Source organism: Cygnus olor, chromosome 5 (assembly GCF_009769625.2).
Source record: "Cygnus olor isolate bCygOlo1 chromosome 5, bCygOlo1.pri.v2, whole genome shotgun sequence".
NCBI classification, from domain to species: Eukaryota; Metazoa; Chordata; class Aves; order Anseriformes; family Anatidae; genus Cygnus; species Cygnus olor.
The window spans coordinates 55,182,505-55,194,911 of NC_049173.1; the positions used below are offsets into that span (position 1 = coordinate 55,182,505).

General features: G+C 51.4%; 1 protein-coding gene across 1 annotated transcript; it reads right to left on the minus strand.

Annotated features, from left to right (window-relative positions):
- Positions 1-1,785: 1,785 nt before the first annotated feature.
- DBX1 (developing brain homeobox 1) lies at positions 1,786-5,665 on the minus strand. Its single transcript, XM_040559865.1, has 4 exons — positions 5,234-5,665; positions 4,842-4,943; positions 3,482-3,684; positions 1,786-3,170 (listed from the first exon to the last, which is right to left on the minus strand). The coding sequence occupies exons 1-4, from the start codon at positions 5,577-5,579 to the stop codon at positions 2,793-2,795; spliced, it is 1,029 nt and encodes a 342-aa protein (XP_040415799.1). The 5' UTR covers positions 5,580-5,665; the 3' UTR covers positions 1,786-2,792.
- Between the last annotated feature and the right edge of the window lie 6,742 nt (positions 5,666-12,407).

A 12,407-nucleotide genomic window follows, 5' to 3' on the forward strand; every position in this document is an offset into this window, starting at 1 on the left:
TAAATACAGTTATGCTCAATCCCTCATTCTGCGTATGTTGTCTTGCTCCTTGATTTCTCCTGGGTCACGCCAAATGTGAATGTGGCCTGGCCACGTTTGAGGAGCTGTGGAAAGGGTGAGGGAAATTTGAGCTGATGTTTACCAGGGCCGGGCGGTATTTCTTGATTATTGTTAGTCCCAGGCTTTTAATATTACATCAAAAAATCAAGCCAGTCTTGGATGGGACTTCTGGCTTCTTAAAGTCCATTGCCTACTAAGGCAAGAGTGGTGCTTAGTGCAAATAATCAGGTACCGCAGCCTACTGGCTATAACTTTGGTGCTGGGACCCATGGAGCCACCTAGCAACACGATCCTTTGTGTACTAAAGGAGACTGTTCTGTAGACCTCCGCGAAAAGCAAAGCACTGCATTTATTAGTCAAGAACTATCATAAATAATGTTATCTGATGTCTAAACATGAGTTTGTTTTTTTAACCGTCTTTATGAGCTCTTGTTCTTGAAGAATACTGTATTTTCTTTTGTCTCATGGATGAAAAGATTTGTGTTGTGGATATGAGGACTGGGGTTTCAAAGTTGTTGTGTGGCTGTTTTTTGTTTTCTAAAAGTGACTGATACATCCAATAAAATGTAATGAAAAAATCTTAGAAAAAGAAGGAATAGAAATGGTTATAGACATGTTTATATTGGTGGGTTTGTTTCGCTAAGCGAATGCTGTCCCAGTAGGAAGAGCACGGACTGGCAGTTTTACAGCCTGTGTCAAGTCAGAAGCAAGGGTGGGAGATGATTTTGTTTTGTTTCTTATCTTGGAAGCACTTCCTTCCTTTCAGTCAAAGACAGAAAGTCCTCCTGCACTTGTGATGTTGGTGCTCAGGGGAGAGGAGTGCTCTGATGAACTTGGAAACATTTTCTCAGCGGGTGGCATGTTCCTGTCCCTCTGCATGTGGCAGAATGGACAAATGTTTTTCAAACATATATTGTAGATGTGGCATAACATACTTAGGCTGTGATCTCCCTCTTCTAGAAGTTACTAAAAATATATGTTTTTATTCCTGAAAGGATTTAAAAAAAAAAAAAAAAAGCTGTTGTCAAAGTTAAAAAGTACATATTTCTCCTGCATATTCAGAAAGAACATGAATAAAGGGGTTTTTTAGTGGCTACATTTTTGGGAGGCTACTGAGCTTTGAAGATATAAAAGAGGATAGACAGCCTGAGAAGGGGGAGTTTCTGACAACTAGGTCTTGGGAAGAGCAGAATTCATCCTGATTCAAGTGTCCTAATTCATACTGCAATATGTGCTAGGTTATCTTTTTAGAGATTTAAAACCTCTCCAAATAAGAACTAAGTTCTTCTGTGAGGGTGAACACCTTCTTTCTGACCCATTTGATCACTGAATCCACTTCTGTGCTATTTCTGCACGTACTTAATATGAATATCCCATGTAGTGGAGCTCCTGTAGATTCAACAGGTGGTGTGGATTTTACTGTGGTGCCTGATAAAAACTAAGCAAAGAACGATCAGGCTAGTTCCATTTGTTTTAGCTTTGTCTTACCAGAACTGTTTTCTTTCCTTAGAAAATGGTTTTGTTTCTGGCTGCCTTACTTTACTGAATTACTGTAGTGTTGATAAAGGATAGTTTTATTTTGTTTCCCTATTTGGCCCCAGACGCAACCTACAGTAGCTTGCAAACAGGAACCAAGTAGTGCTGAATGACCAAGCTCAGAAAGCTACTTTATTTTATTTGACAAACATTTGCTTTAATATATATACACATATTTAAAGTCTGTACACAGTAAAATACAAAATAAAGGCGTTTCTTTATAAGTTACACAATTAAACAGCTGCATTTGTGTGTAGTTTAGCTGTTGTTTCTTTAAAAAAAAGAAAAAGGGAAACCTTGTTGAGCCGTTGTTATATTCATTCACAATAACCTTGGTATAAAACATCCATACAGAGTAAGTGTACAAAATAGCGTACAGTTCATATAAGCTGTGCAAAGACAGCGAAGTTCAGTCAAAATCAAAGAGGCACATCCACTTTCCTCTGTCCACATCACAAACAGCAGAGGCAAAGTGGAAAACAAACACAGGCCTGTGGGCAGAAAAGTGATGTGCCTACAGTAGGGAAGAACGATGCACAATTAAAAGGGGAAATAGATAAACACCGGAGGTCCCCATTGCACAAGGCATGCTGTTACCTTATACCTTACATCAGCAGTGGTGATGTCCAGGGGCTTGTTGTGCAGGTGCCGTGCTGCTTGGGGTGAGCGAGGGGGGAGGCGGCGCTGGGCTGTACCTCCTTCACGTTACTGACCTTTGGAGGAGCAAGCTGCAAGGTCAGACGGTCTTCAGGTTTCCAAGTTTTAGTAGCTGCTGGAAATGCTCTTGAACAGTGGTAAAAACAGCCGCGGTGTTTTTATTTTTGTTGTTGTTGATGACGGTGTTTGGTCTGGAAAAAGCATTTCCCGCTGTAGGATGCGCTCTCTTCCCTGCTGTAAGGGGAGGAGCTGCCTGGTGCTTGCTTTCAGGGGAGTACAGCTAGCTGAGCACGTGCTGGTTGGGAAGCGTGGAGAAGGGGTTATGAGAAGGCTGACTGATGCTACAAGTATGAAAGCCTTCACGTGGGACACAAAATAAGGAATACCTCTGAGCAGGGAGGCTTACGTCTGAGTGGTAAAGAACCTGCCCTGGAGAAGCATGTGGACATGCAGGTGGGATGTGGCCTCTTCAATTTATAGCACTCTGTTATTTACATCTTTGCAATGTCCCCGTGCAATGGTAGTGGCAGGCAGGTGACCTAAGAGACCGTGATCTCCTCCTCTTCTTCTTCCTCCTCATCATCCTCTTCCTCTGAGTCTGAGAAGTCTGAAGGTTTGCTGGGGCTGCTGGAATGAGATGGGGAAGGAGGCATCTGGGAGTCCAGTCTGTCCCGCAAGTGCAGGTGCTCTGGGGACTGGTGGTAGCTTAAGGGGTGCCGGGGGCTGGGCAGGCACGCGATGGGAGCTTCCTCTTCCTCCTCCTCCTCTCCTGCGCACTTCTTGCCGACGTCGCTGAGGTCCGGGTGAGGGTTGAACTTGGTGGGGAGGGTTTGTTCTCTGCAGCCACCAGAAGAGAGGAGCTCTCTTTCCTTGGAGTTCCTCCACTTCATTCTCCTGTTCTGGAACCAGATCTTCACCTGGGCGGGAGGTAAGCCAGACACAAGCTGTTCAGTAAAGCAGGAACCAGTGAGGCCCTGCTGGCTGCATGCCCGTGTCGGCCGTGTCTGTGACGGAGCTAACAGGAATGCACAGCCTGATCCTGGCCTCTGGGTGGTAGGGGGGTGGTAGGGCTGTGATCCATCCCAACCAGGGATCGTGCTGCTCCCATGGCTCTGGCCAAGGCTCATGGCCCTGCAGCTCTCCCCTCTCCCATCCCCCTTTCCCCTCCCCTGCTCTTGACCCAGCCCTGGCTCTTCTCGCCCCCCTTCCCCGCCATCACCCCGTTCACCTGCGAGTCCTTGAGGCCCAGCTTGGCCGCCAACTTCTTCCTGTCGGGCTTGCTGATGTACTTCTGCTTCTGAAACATCTTCTCCAGTGCCTTGCGCTGCACGTCGGAGAAGACGGCGCGACGCAGCATGCCGCGGCGGGGCTTGCCGCGGGCGGCCAGGGGCCACGAGAAGGTGCCGGGGATGGGCACGACGGCCGAGGTGGCTGTGGGAGAGCGAGGGGGCTGAGCGGAGGGCACCCCACTGGACGGGTCAGCTGAGGCCCCAGAAGGAGCCTTCTGCCCAAATAACCCCCCAGTAACCAGGATTAGAGCCGTCGGCTCAAACACGTGAGATGTGACAGTGGTGGCCTGCTCTGTTGGGGGGCTCAGGGGTCCCTGAGATGGAGGTGTAAGAAAAAACCTCGCTCTGCTGCTCAGCACTTGTTGTTGTTTTTTTTTTTTTTTTTTTTTTTGAAAAAAGCTTTTATCGTCTCAGATCCTTCTTTTTATGCTTGAGATGAAAATGAGGACTTTGCTAGCTCGAACAAAACCAGCCCTCTTCAGACGCAGTTCTGATCAATCGGTATTCGGCTTCTTATATTAATCTCTTCTCCCCCCTTCTTCCCTCCCTCCCTCCCCCAAGTTGGAGAATTCAACCCGAAGACATGAAAAGTATCAGCTAATTAGCACATTGCCTGGCTCCCAATGGCATTGGTATGATAAAAAGGGCAGAGTTTTGCCTTTAAAAAAAAAAAAAAGGGGGGGGGGGAGAACCTCCCCAAGAGAGACAGAGATGCTAATGAAGCGTGAATGGTAATTGTGTAGTAATGAACTAACAGAAAAAGACTGAGGACAAGCAGCTAACGCCATATATTATTGGGACAAAAGAGATTTACACTTTCAAACTAAACACAACGGCATGCCAGGCTCCTCGGGAGAATACTGATGGCACAATCGTCTCTTTCCCCAAATCATTTTCATTAAATGGACATGAAAAGCTATTTATAAAGCTCAAGTTGTTTTTGTTAGGCTATTCACCCGCCGGAGAAAGGGAGCAAATTCCATTATCCGGAGCATGAATGGAGGAGCTCGGGGTATTTCTTCCTCTTCCCCCCTTCCCCTGTTTTCCCTTCACATTAATGGCTTGTTGGGGTAATTAGATTTGGGGGGATTATTGCGAGCTGCTCTCCCCGCATCGGGCCGGGGCGGTGCGGGCAGGACCGCGGTGTCCCCCCCCCGCCGCGCCCCCCCCCGTTTCCCCGCGTCGGGGGCGCGCCGCAGGTGCGTCGGGGGCGCGCTTGGCGCGGGCACGCGGGAGCTGGCCGCTGCGGCTGTGGTGCTGAAAGAGGGCAGGGGGCCGGGGCGGGGGGGGGGGGGCTACCTGGGAAGTAGGAGGATCTGATGAAAGGCTGGAAGGATCCGTCAAAGTACGGGAAGGAGAACGCCTTGGGGGGGCCGCTCTGCAGTACCGCCGGCGAGGACTCTAGGAGAGAAAGAGGGTTAGGCTCCGGGGGGGTCCTGCGGCCGGGGACGAAGGGGGTAGGGAGGCCGGGACGGAGGCTGCAGGGAGAGAGGAGGGCAAGGCAGGGCAGGGCGAGCTCGGGGCTCCGCTGCCCCCGTCCAGGCGCCCGCCCGCTCCCGGCGCCGAGGCTGCGGAGCCGGACCCCGGAGGGTCCCTGCCTGCCTTCCTCCCTCCTCCTCCTCCTCCTCGCCCCGAAGCCCGCTCCCTCCCGTCCCTCTCCCCCTCCCCTCGCCGCCCCCACCCCCGCTTACCGGCGCGGGGGGCGGAGGCCAGGATGGCGTTGACCCCAAACTTGAGGAAAGTGGAGTCCCCGCCGGGGGAGGCGGAGGCCGGGGGCGGGCAGCCCCTCCTGGAGGCGGCCGGGCTGCCGAGCTCCGGCGTGGCCGCGTCCGTGCGGGCGGCCGGGGGGGACATGCTGGGCGCCGGGGCGCTTCGCGGCGGAAAGGCGGAGGGCCGGCCGATCCGGATCAGGTCCTCCACCAGGAATCCGGAGTGGCCGGAGAAAGCGGATTGCAGCGACTGCGGCAAGGTGAGGGTGGGCGTGGGCCGCAGCAGGCTGGGGTACACGGCCGGCGGGGCGATGAGGCTGGGGAACATAATCGCCGGGGCCGCCCGCCCGCCCTCCCGGCCGTCTGCCTGCCTGCCTGTCTGTCTGCGTGCCCTCTTGCCAAGATCCCGCTGGCGAGCCGGGCAGGGTTCTCTGTGCCCTTCCTCCTGGATGCGGGGTTTTATAGTGGTCAGCCCCGCTCGGGCTCTTTGAGCGGTGACAGCCCCAACAATGGGGTTCAACAAAGTTCTCCTCCGGAGCTTCATTCACCGGCCGCCCCGGGGCTCCCCATTGGTCCGGGGCCGCAATTTATGATTGGATTAGACTTCATAAGCACCCCGCGCACAATGGCCGAGCCACAAAGAAAGTGTAGTCATCAATTTTGCATATTGACCGCCTCTTTGGAAGACGTCGCTCCAAAGGCTCCCAGCAGGGTTTTGTTCCGAGGCAACACACACAGGCTAATTAAATGCCTATTTAAAAGTTTCGAATGACATCTTGCCTCGTAGAAAGGGAATTATTTAAAGAAAGCACTAAATTTATTTGCCGCTCCCCCGCTGAGGTTAGGAAATAAATCAATAAATATTCATCTAAACTCTGCTACGGGCTGTCAGGAAAGCACCGGCTTTGGGGGCACGGAAAATACAACCGGGAGAGCGCGGAATGAGGCTGCGGCGAGGGGGAGAAACGTGCCGAGAGCCGCCGGGGCTGGAGCCCGTCCCGCAGCGGGACCCGCGGCTTGTGGGGTGCTCTCGGTGTGGGGGGGGTCCCCGGGCCGGGGAAGGGGCTCGCAGCCGCCCACCGAGGGGGGTGACTGCTTGGGGCCGGGGTAACTCGATTCTGGGAATGGGAAAGAGCGAGGCGGTTTTGTAGGGGCTGCTCCCGCTCGGGAGGGGAGCTTCATCTCGAGCTGATAACTTAGCGGCGGGGGAGGAAGAGCTTCCCCCCGGCCGGGGAAAGGGAGGCGGTGCCGCTGAGTTTGGGGGCGCTGGGCTGAGCCCCCCCCCCCCGGCCGGCAGCCCCCCGGCCGCGGGGTCCGATCGGCGGCGCAGCAGCGAGCGCGGCTGTGGGGCAGGGCGGGCGTGTGCGCATCGCCCGGTGCGGCGCGGGTGTGCTTCGTGGCCTTTGGACGATGAAAGCGACTATTGACAGCGGTTTTACCTGACTTCTCCGCTGCGGAATATAACAGATGTGTTAAACGTCCTATGTTTTAAAAGCACCCCATTCAGCCCTTTGGTGCGGCTGAACCTTTGCAAGCAGAAGTGTGCAGCTCAGCCGTGCAGCCTTGATCCTATTAACCATGAACTAACTGTCACCTTCAGCTGTTTTCCCTTTTTGCTTTTTAACACAAAGCTTTCTCAAAAATCTTATTAACCAGCTTTATTTCTCTCGATGGTTTTTGTCCGGCCGTTTTGTGTTGATTATCTCCATGTCGATGCTTTAACCATTCAATAAAAGTGCATCTGCGATTTATATCACATTAAGGAAGAAAGAAAGTCTGTTAAACCTCTCTCCTGATCCAAATCAAAAAGTTATTTACTAGGGAGGGTGGAACCGGCCCCCGAAGCCTCCGCCGGGGATGCTGCCGAGCCTCCCCGGTGCCGCAGGCTGCCCTCCAAAGCAGATGAGCATCTGCGGCAGGGCACCGGCTCTCGGGAAGCATCGCTTTGAAATAAACTTGGCCGGAGCGTGTGCCCCCCTCCCCTGCCGCGCTCGTCTCCACGCTTAGCAGGTAAAGCGAAAGGGACAGGACGGGGGGATGCTCGGGGGCCACCCCCCTTCCCGCTGCGGGCTGTAGCCCCCCTTGTAGCCCCCGGAGCTTGCGAAGCAGGGGGGAAGAGGAGCCGGGGGCTCTGCCACCGCCACCCCCAGCAGCAGCAGCCCCCGGGGGGTTCTCCGTAGCGCCCCGGCTTCTGCGGTCCTCGCCCCGTGCCTCCGCGGTGGCGCAGCGCTTCCCGTGCCCGTGCGCTCGGGGGCACTTGGCCGCGCTAGGGACCGACTGCTGCTAATTTGGCCGGTCTAAAAAAAAGGGGGGGGAGCTGACATTTTCGGCGAGGTTGGGTCAAGCGCATGCTGGGGCACGCGTGGACCCGGTTCCTTGCGGTGCGTCCGAGCACGCTCGTAAAGAATTCCTTAAGCACCAAGGCGAAAGGGACTAGACATCTATTGAAAGGGAAGATAAACCATAAGAAACCAAGAAATCAGACGAAAGGATCTTATTTTAAGCGATCGCCTTTGGAAGTTTCTTTTCAAAGGCGGCGATCGCTTAAGAGAAGGGCATTCTAATGTCCCAGGATAAAACCTGTGACTAATGCCGTTTGACCTATGCTCATGCGGTTTTGTGCTTCCTGCCATTCATTTTAATGTCGTTATCTTCAAATTTATTTCTTAAAAGTCACTCCCTTTCTTTGTCGCCCCCACTTAGGCTAAGAAAAGACAAACGCGGGCGGTGGGGAGGGGGGGCAGGGCTCGCAGCCTGCGTGTGTCCCATCGGCGGCCGGTAATCCGCATGAAATCGGGGGAGCCGCCGCTTCCAGCCCGCCGGCCCCGCGGCTCGCCCCGGGCGCGGCAGCGCTGCCCTGGCCCGGCCCGGCCCGGCTCGGCCCGGCTCCGGGACCGCCGAGCCCGAGGGGCGCAGCCAGGCCCCGCCGCCGTGCCCGAGCCGGGGCCGCGGGGCGAGGCGCTCCGGAGCCGCCCCGGGGCTGCTCCTTCGGGGTTCAGCGCCGGGAAGGGGAAGGGCGGCCGGTGGATCGCGCAGGGCTTTTCTAGAGCCCCCCCCCCACACACCTCCCCTTTTCTTGAAAATCCTTCTATTGTGCCAATCAAGCAGATGGTTTGCAGGAAATATAGCTTGGCCCCGGTGACCGAAACTAATTTTAACTAGCTTTCCAAGCCTGGCACGTTTGTTTTGCTCTTACAAAATAGCTAAAAAAACAGCTGGCAAGGGTGAATTAAACCCATTAAAGACACATTTATAAGAAATTATATTCACATAGGTTGCTTGAACCCCCCTAAGAGGGGAGAGATGAGCGTATTGAAATGAAAATGTCCCCGAACACACTACCCTCCTTAACATCGCCTGAGAGTCTCAAAACATTTTACTAAATAGATTAACTTGACTATTGTTTCGCATCACATTTATCAGCTTCATTAAGTGAATAGCTGAACAAATATATTACGCATGCATGAAAAGCTCTTTTGGGGGCTGCCTTATTGTGTCCTCAGCCCTGACAGGTGGTTAACTGTGTTTCTCTCTCCTCTCCCCCCCTCTCTCTCTGCGCAAAGAAAGAGGGATCTTGGGCAGAGCGCGCAGCCCAGACTTGGCAAAGGGACCTGGAGGGGAGAGCTACTTTCTTTTCCCTCGCCATTCATCCTGGCCAGCCTAGAGTGCACGCGGCCTGAAATGCAACCAGATGATCCGATCGTGTCAGAAGTAATTAACTTTAGTTTAGTCTCTGTGTCTTGCTTGCGCTTTACGAACTCCTTCCAAGCCTGTTTAATTTGCGTCCTTTCTTCCAAATTTGATTATTTTTGCCCACTTCGTCCTTTTATCTTTTCCCCAACCTCCACCTTTGTTTAAAAAAAAAAATCTGGGCTCAAACAATCCCTCTTCTTTCTTCTCCACTGATCTGTCTAATAAACAAGCAAACATGCAACCTTCCTAAAACCAGCTCCTTTCACGAGCTAGGATGTGCGTGTCTCGGAGAGCCGGGATCTGCAAAACGCAACGTGCTGCTTCATTCTCTGCCTTAGTTTCCCAATTCTTAACCTTGGGGAAACGGGCTGGGAACGGGGCAGTGGCTGTCGGGGTTCTTGGATGCTGGGGCTGCGGCACTGCTTGCTTCAGTCATGGTATCTGCCCACAAGGTTCTGAGTTAGACTGCACGGACGAAGCGTGGAGACTGAGGGAAAGCAATACCTTCCCGTTTACTTTCTTCAGTCCGTGTTTCTCTCATTCTGCTCAAGTAGGTATGAAGACTTACTCTTTGGGTTTTCCTCCCCTTCCCGGAGCAGGGTTTATCTCTGCTCCTACAAAACACAAACTCAAGCGGTCATCCTTTGCTTACGACAGTGGCAAATTTCTCGGCTCGCTGACTAAAGAGAGCTCCAAATGGCCCGGTCACCTGCACCAGGGTGTGCTGCGCCAGCTGGAAAGTCACGCTGCCCATCCTGCTGCAAACGCTGAGGACCTGTTTGTGCCAATAGACATCTTTCGCTGAAACTAAGAGCTGTGATGAGGAAAGTAAAGAAACACCGTAACTGTTACTTAGCAAGAAAAAAAGTGCAAAATTTCTTTGCTGGGTTTCTCCAATACTCTTAGAATTGAAATGGTGGAAGTTCTTTTAAAAAGATTTTTTTTTTTTCCAGTTGGGAGTGCTGGTGTGATTTACATAAATTATATATATTTTTTCTCTCGTGATAATTCAAATCACTAGGCAATCAGTGATTTCACCATGGAAGCCTTGCTAGTCATCTCCTTCAGTGAGGTGGTGGGTTCACAGTTCCAGAAGCAGCCATAATCATTGCTATCTTCATCTGTACATCTCTGGCAAACTGTAGTGGCTCCGTAGAGGAAGAGTCTACATGTGCTGGACTTCTGGGGAAAGGTGCAATACTTAGTTTCTACAGAAATACACAGATGTTTGTGTGGATGTTGATATGGAGTGTATTTAATTTCTGGAGCTCTGTCTGAAGAAGAGGGCTGATGAACTTTGTCCCTTGGGGGTTTACCTTAGTAGAGCTGATGAGAAGTGAGTCAGCAAGCTCTGGTCTGCGTGCTCTGCTCCCAGTTAACTGGTGTAAATTGAAAAGACAGGCAGAAGAAGGCAGATGCATTTCTCTTTGTCCCTCTGGCATGCTTTTCACTGACTTGAGCTGCTTCGGGTGGAGAAAACCTTTGCTTCGCAGGCAGCTCGGCTTCACCATGTTTGGAGATGAAGAGCTCGGCTTCACCATGTTCGGTGATGAAGAGCTCTTCCACTTTCGCCCCAGGAAGGGCTGATGAGGTTCTGGTCTTGCTTGCGCCTGTAAGGCTTCCTTGGAATAGCAAATAGCGAAGACCAGAACCTTTCTGAGGGGAGCTTACCCTGTAGAAAATCTGTTTTCTACGTATTTCTAAAAAAGCCGCCTTTGTTTTCTCACCAGCCCTGACAATGGGTAGATACCTGGTGAAGTGTTTTCCCCATTTATGTCTTCAGCTTACTGAAAGCAAATGGAAATGTCTTGGACTGAGGAGAGTGCAAATGTGTAAAGGACATTTTAGAAAATCTTTTTACAGTATCTGTGGCCTGAGCGTGTTGCTCGTTCTGTCAAGGCTGAAGTCAGGGGCAAAACTCATGCTAATTTCAGTGCAGTGGGGTTAAGCCCTAGAAGCGAATTTGAATGTGCTTGTCTCTTCAGTACTTTGTTGGGAGAGTTTGGATACTGCAGGGGAAACACCAAAGACAACTGAAGTTCAGAATTAGACAGCCAGGATGTTTGAATGGGGTCTTCGTAGTTCGAAACTGGTTTTCTCAGGTTTCCGGTCCTGCCTGCAGAAATTGGAACTGTTGTACAAAAGATCACCTTTTAGTGGTTGCATTCGTGTTTTCAGCTCTCATCCTGACATGAATTTGGTCTGTCTTCTCCATGCTATTTCTTTAAAAAACAGAAGAAGCTAGGAAGCATCAAATCCTGTGCCTCCAGAAGGGTCCTTAGGGGTACTGGGTAAGATTTAGTAGATTTTAACATTTGACCTAAGGAAATCTGGTAGGGTTGGATCGTCCTGGCATGGATAAGCATTGCAAAATGCTATCTTCTGCTATTTCTGCAGTGTCCAACAGCCAAAGACAGTTTTTTAAATCTCAATTCTGGTGCTCCATCCCTACTATTTTTGTCTCAAGAAGGACAGACTAATCCTGGGATTTACAAGCACTGATCAGAGTGGAATGATCTGGTAACTGAATATCTTTATTTGGAAAAATTGATTCATACAAGGGCTTGCATCTGGTTTCGGGTCCCAGAGTACAAACTGGGACTGACTCTAGACGGGTCTGAGATCAGAATTCAAAACTGGGGCATTTGCTCTCAGAGCAGATGGATCAAACTGTGACACAATCTCGCTGTTTCCAAGAAAAATAGAGTTTGAAAGCTTTAGGAAGAACCTTGCCTTGGCTTATTTTACATTTATCATCGTGTCTTCATGAACGTAGGCATTTCCCTTAAGTAAACAGGTAGGGAGGACTTGCTCTAACGTGCTATACCTTGCTCTTAGTGTCTCCGTGAAGCCAGTGTGTTTCCAACTTGGGATTTGTGCTGGGAGGCTGACTCCAGCACACAGACAGGCTGTCTTGGCACGTGGCAAAACCTCAGGTCATCCTCCTGGCCGGGCACTTGTCACCTCTCCTGCTCGGGACCCAGGTGTCCCCTGGCACTGGGTGCTGCGTGGCTGTCCCACCTCTCCTCCCCCAGCCTGCTCACTGGGAGCTACGTGCCTAAGGCAGAAATCCCATCCCAAGCCCCCTCGGTCAGTCGTGTTCCAAGCAGCGCTTTCCTGAAGAGCTACCGTTAAATCACAGGGGCTGTTTATGGCACATATTTTCAAATAATGCCTTCTTTAGGTAAGAGGGCCAAGTAATTACATATAGCTTTTTAAGAATGTGCACTTTGTTTCATTTTCCTCTTCATTTAAATTCCAGAGTGCGCAGGACTCCCGTTTTTAAGTAGATTTTCACCATGACTAGAGAAGCTTAGTTATCAGTTATGCGCTATAAACAATATGTGGGGGGAGATGTTTTGATCAGAGCTATTCAGCTCTTGCTTGCTAATCTAATTACAAAGTGTAGGTTTCCTGACACAGAGCTGCCTGCACAGAAAAGGCTTTTCTCACACCTGGTGGA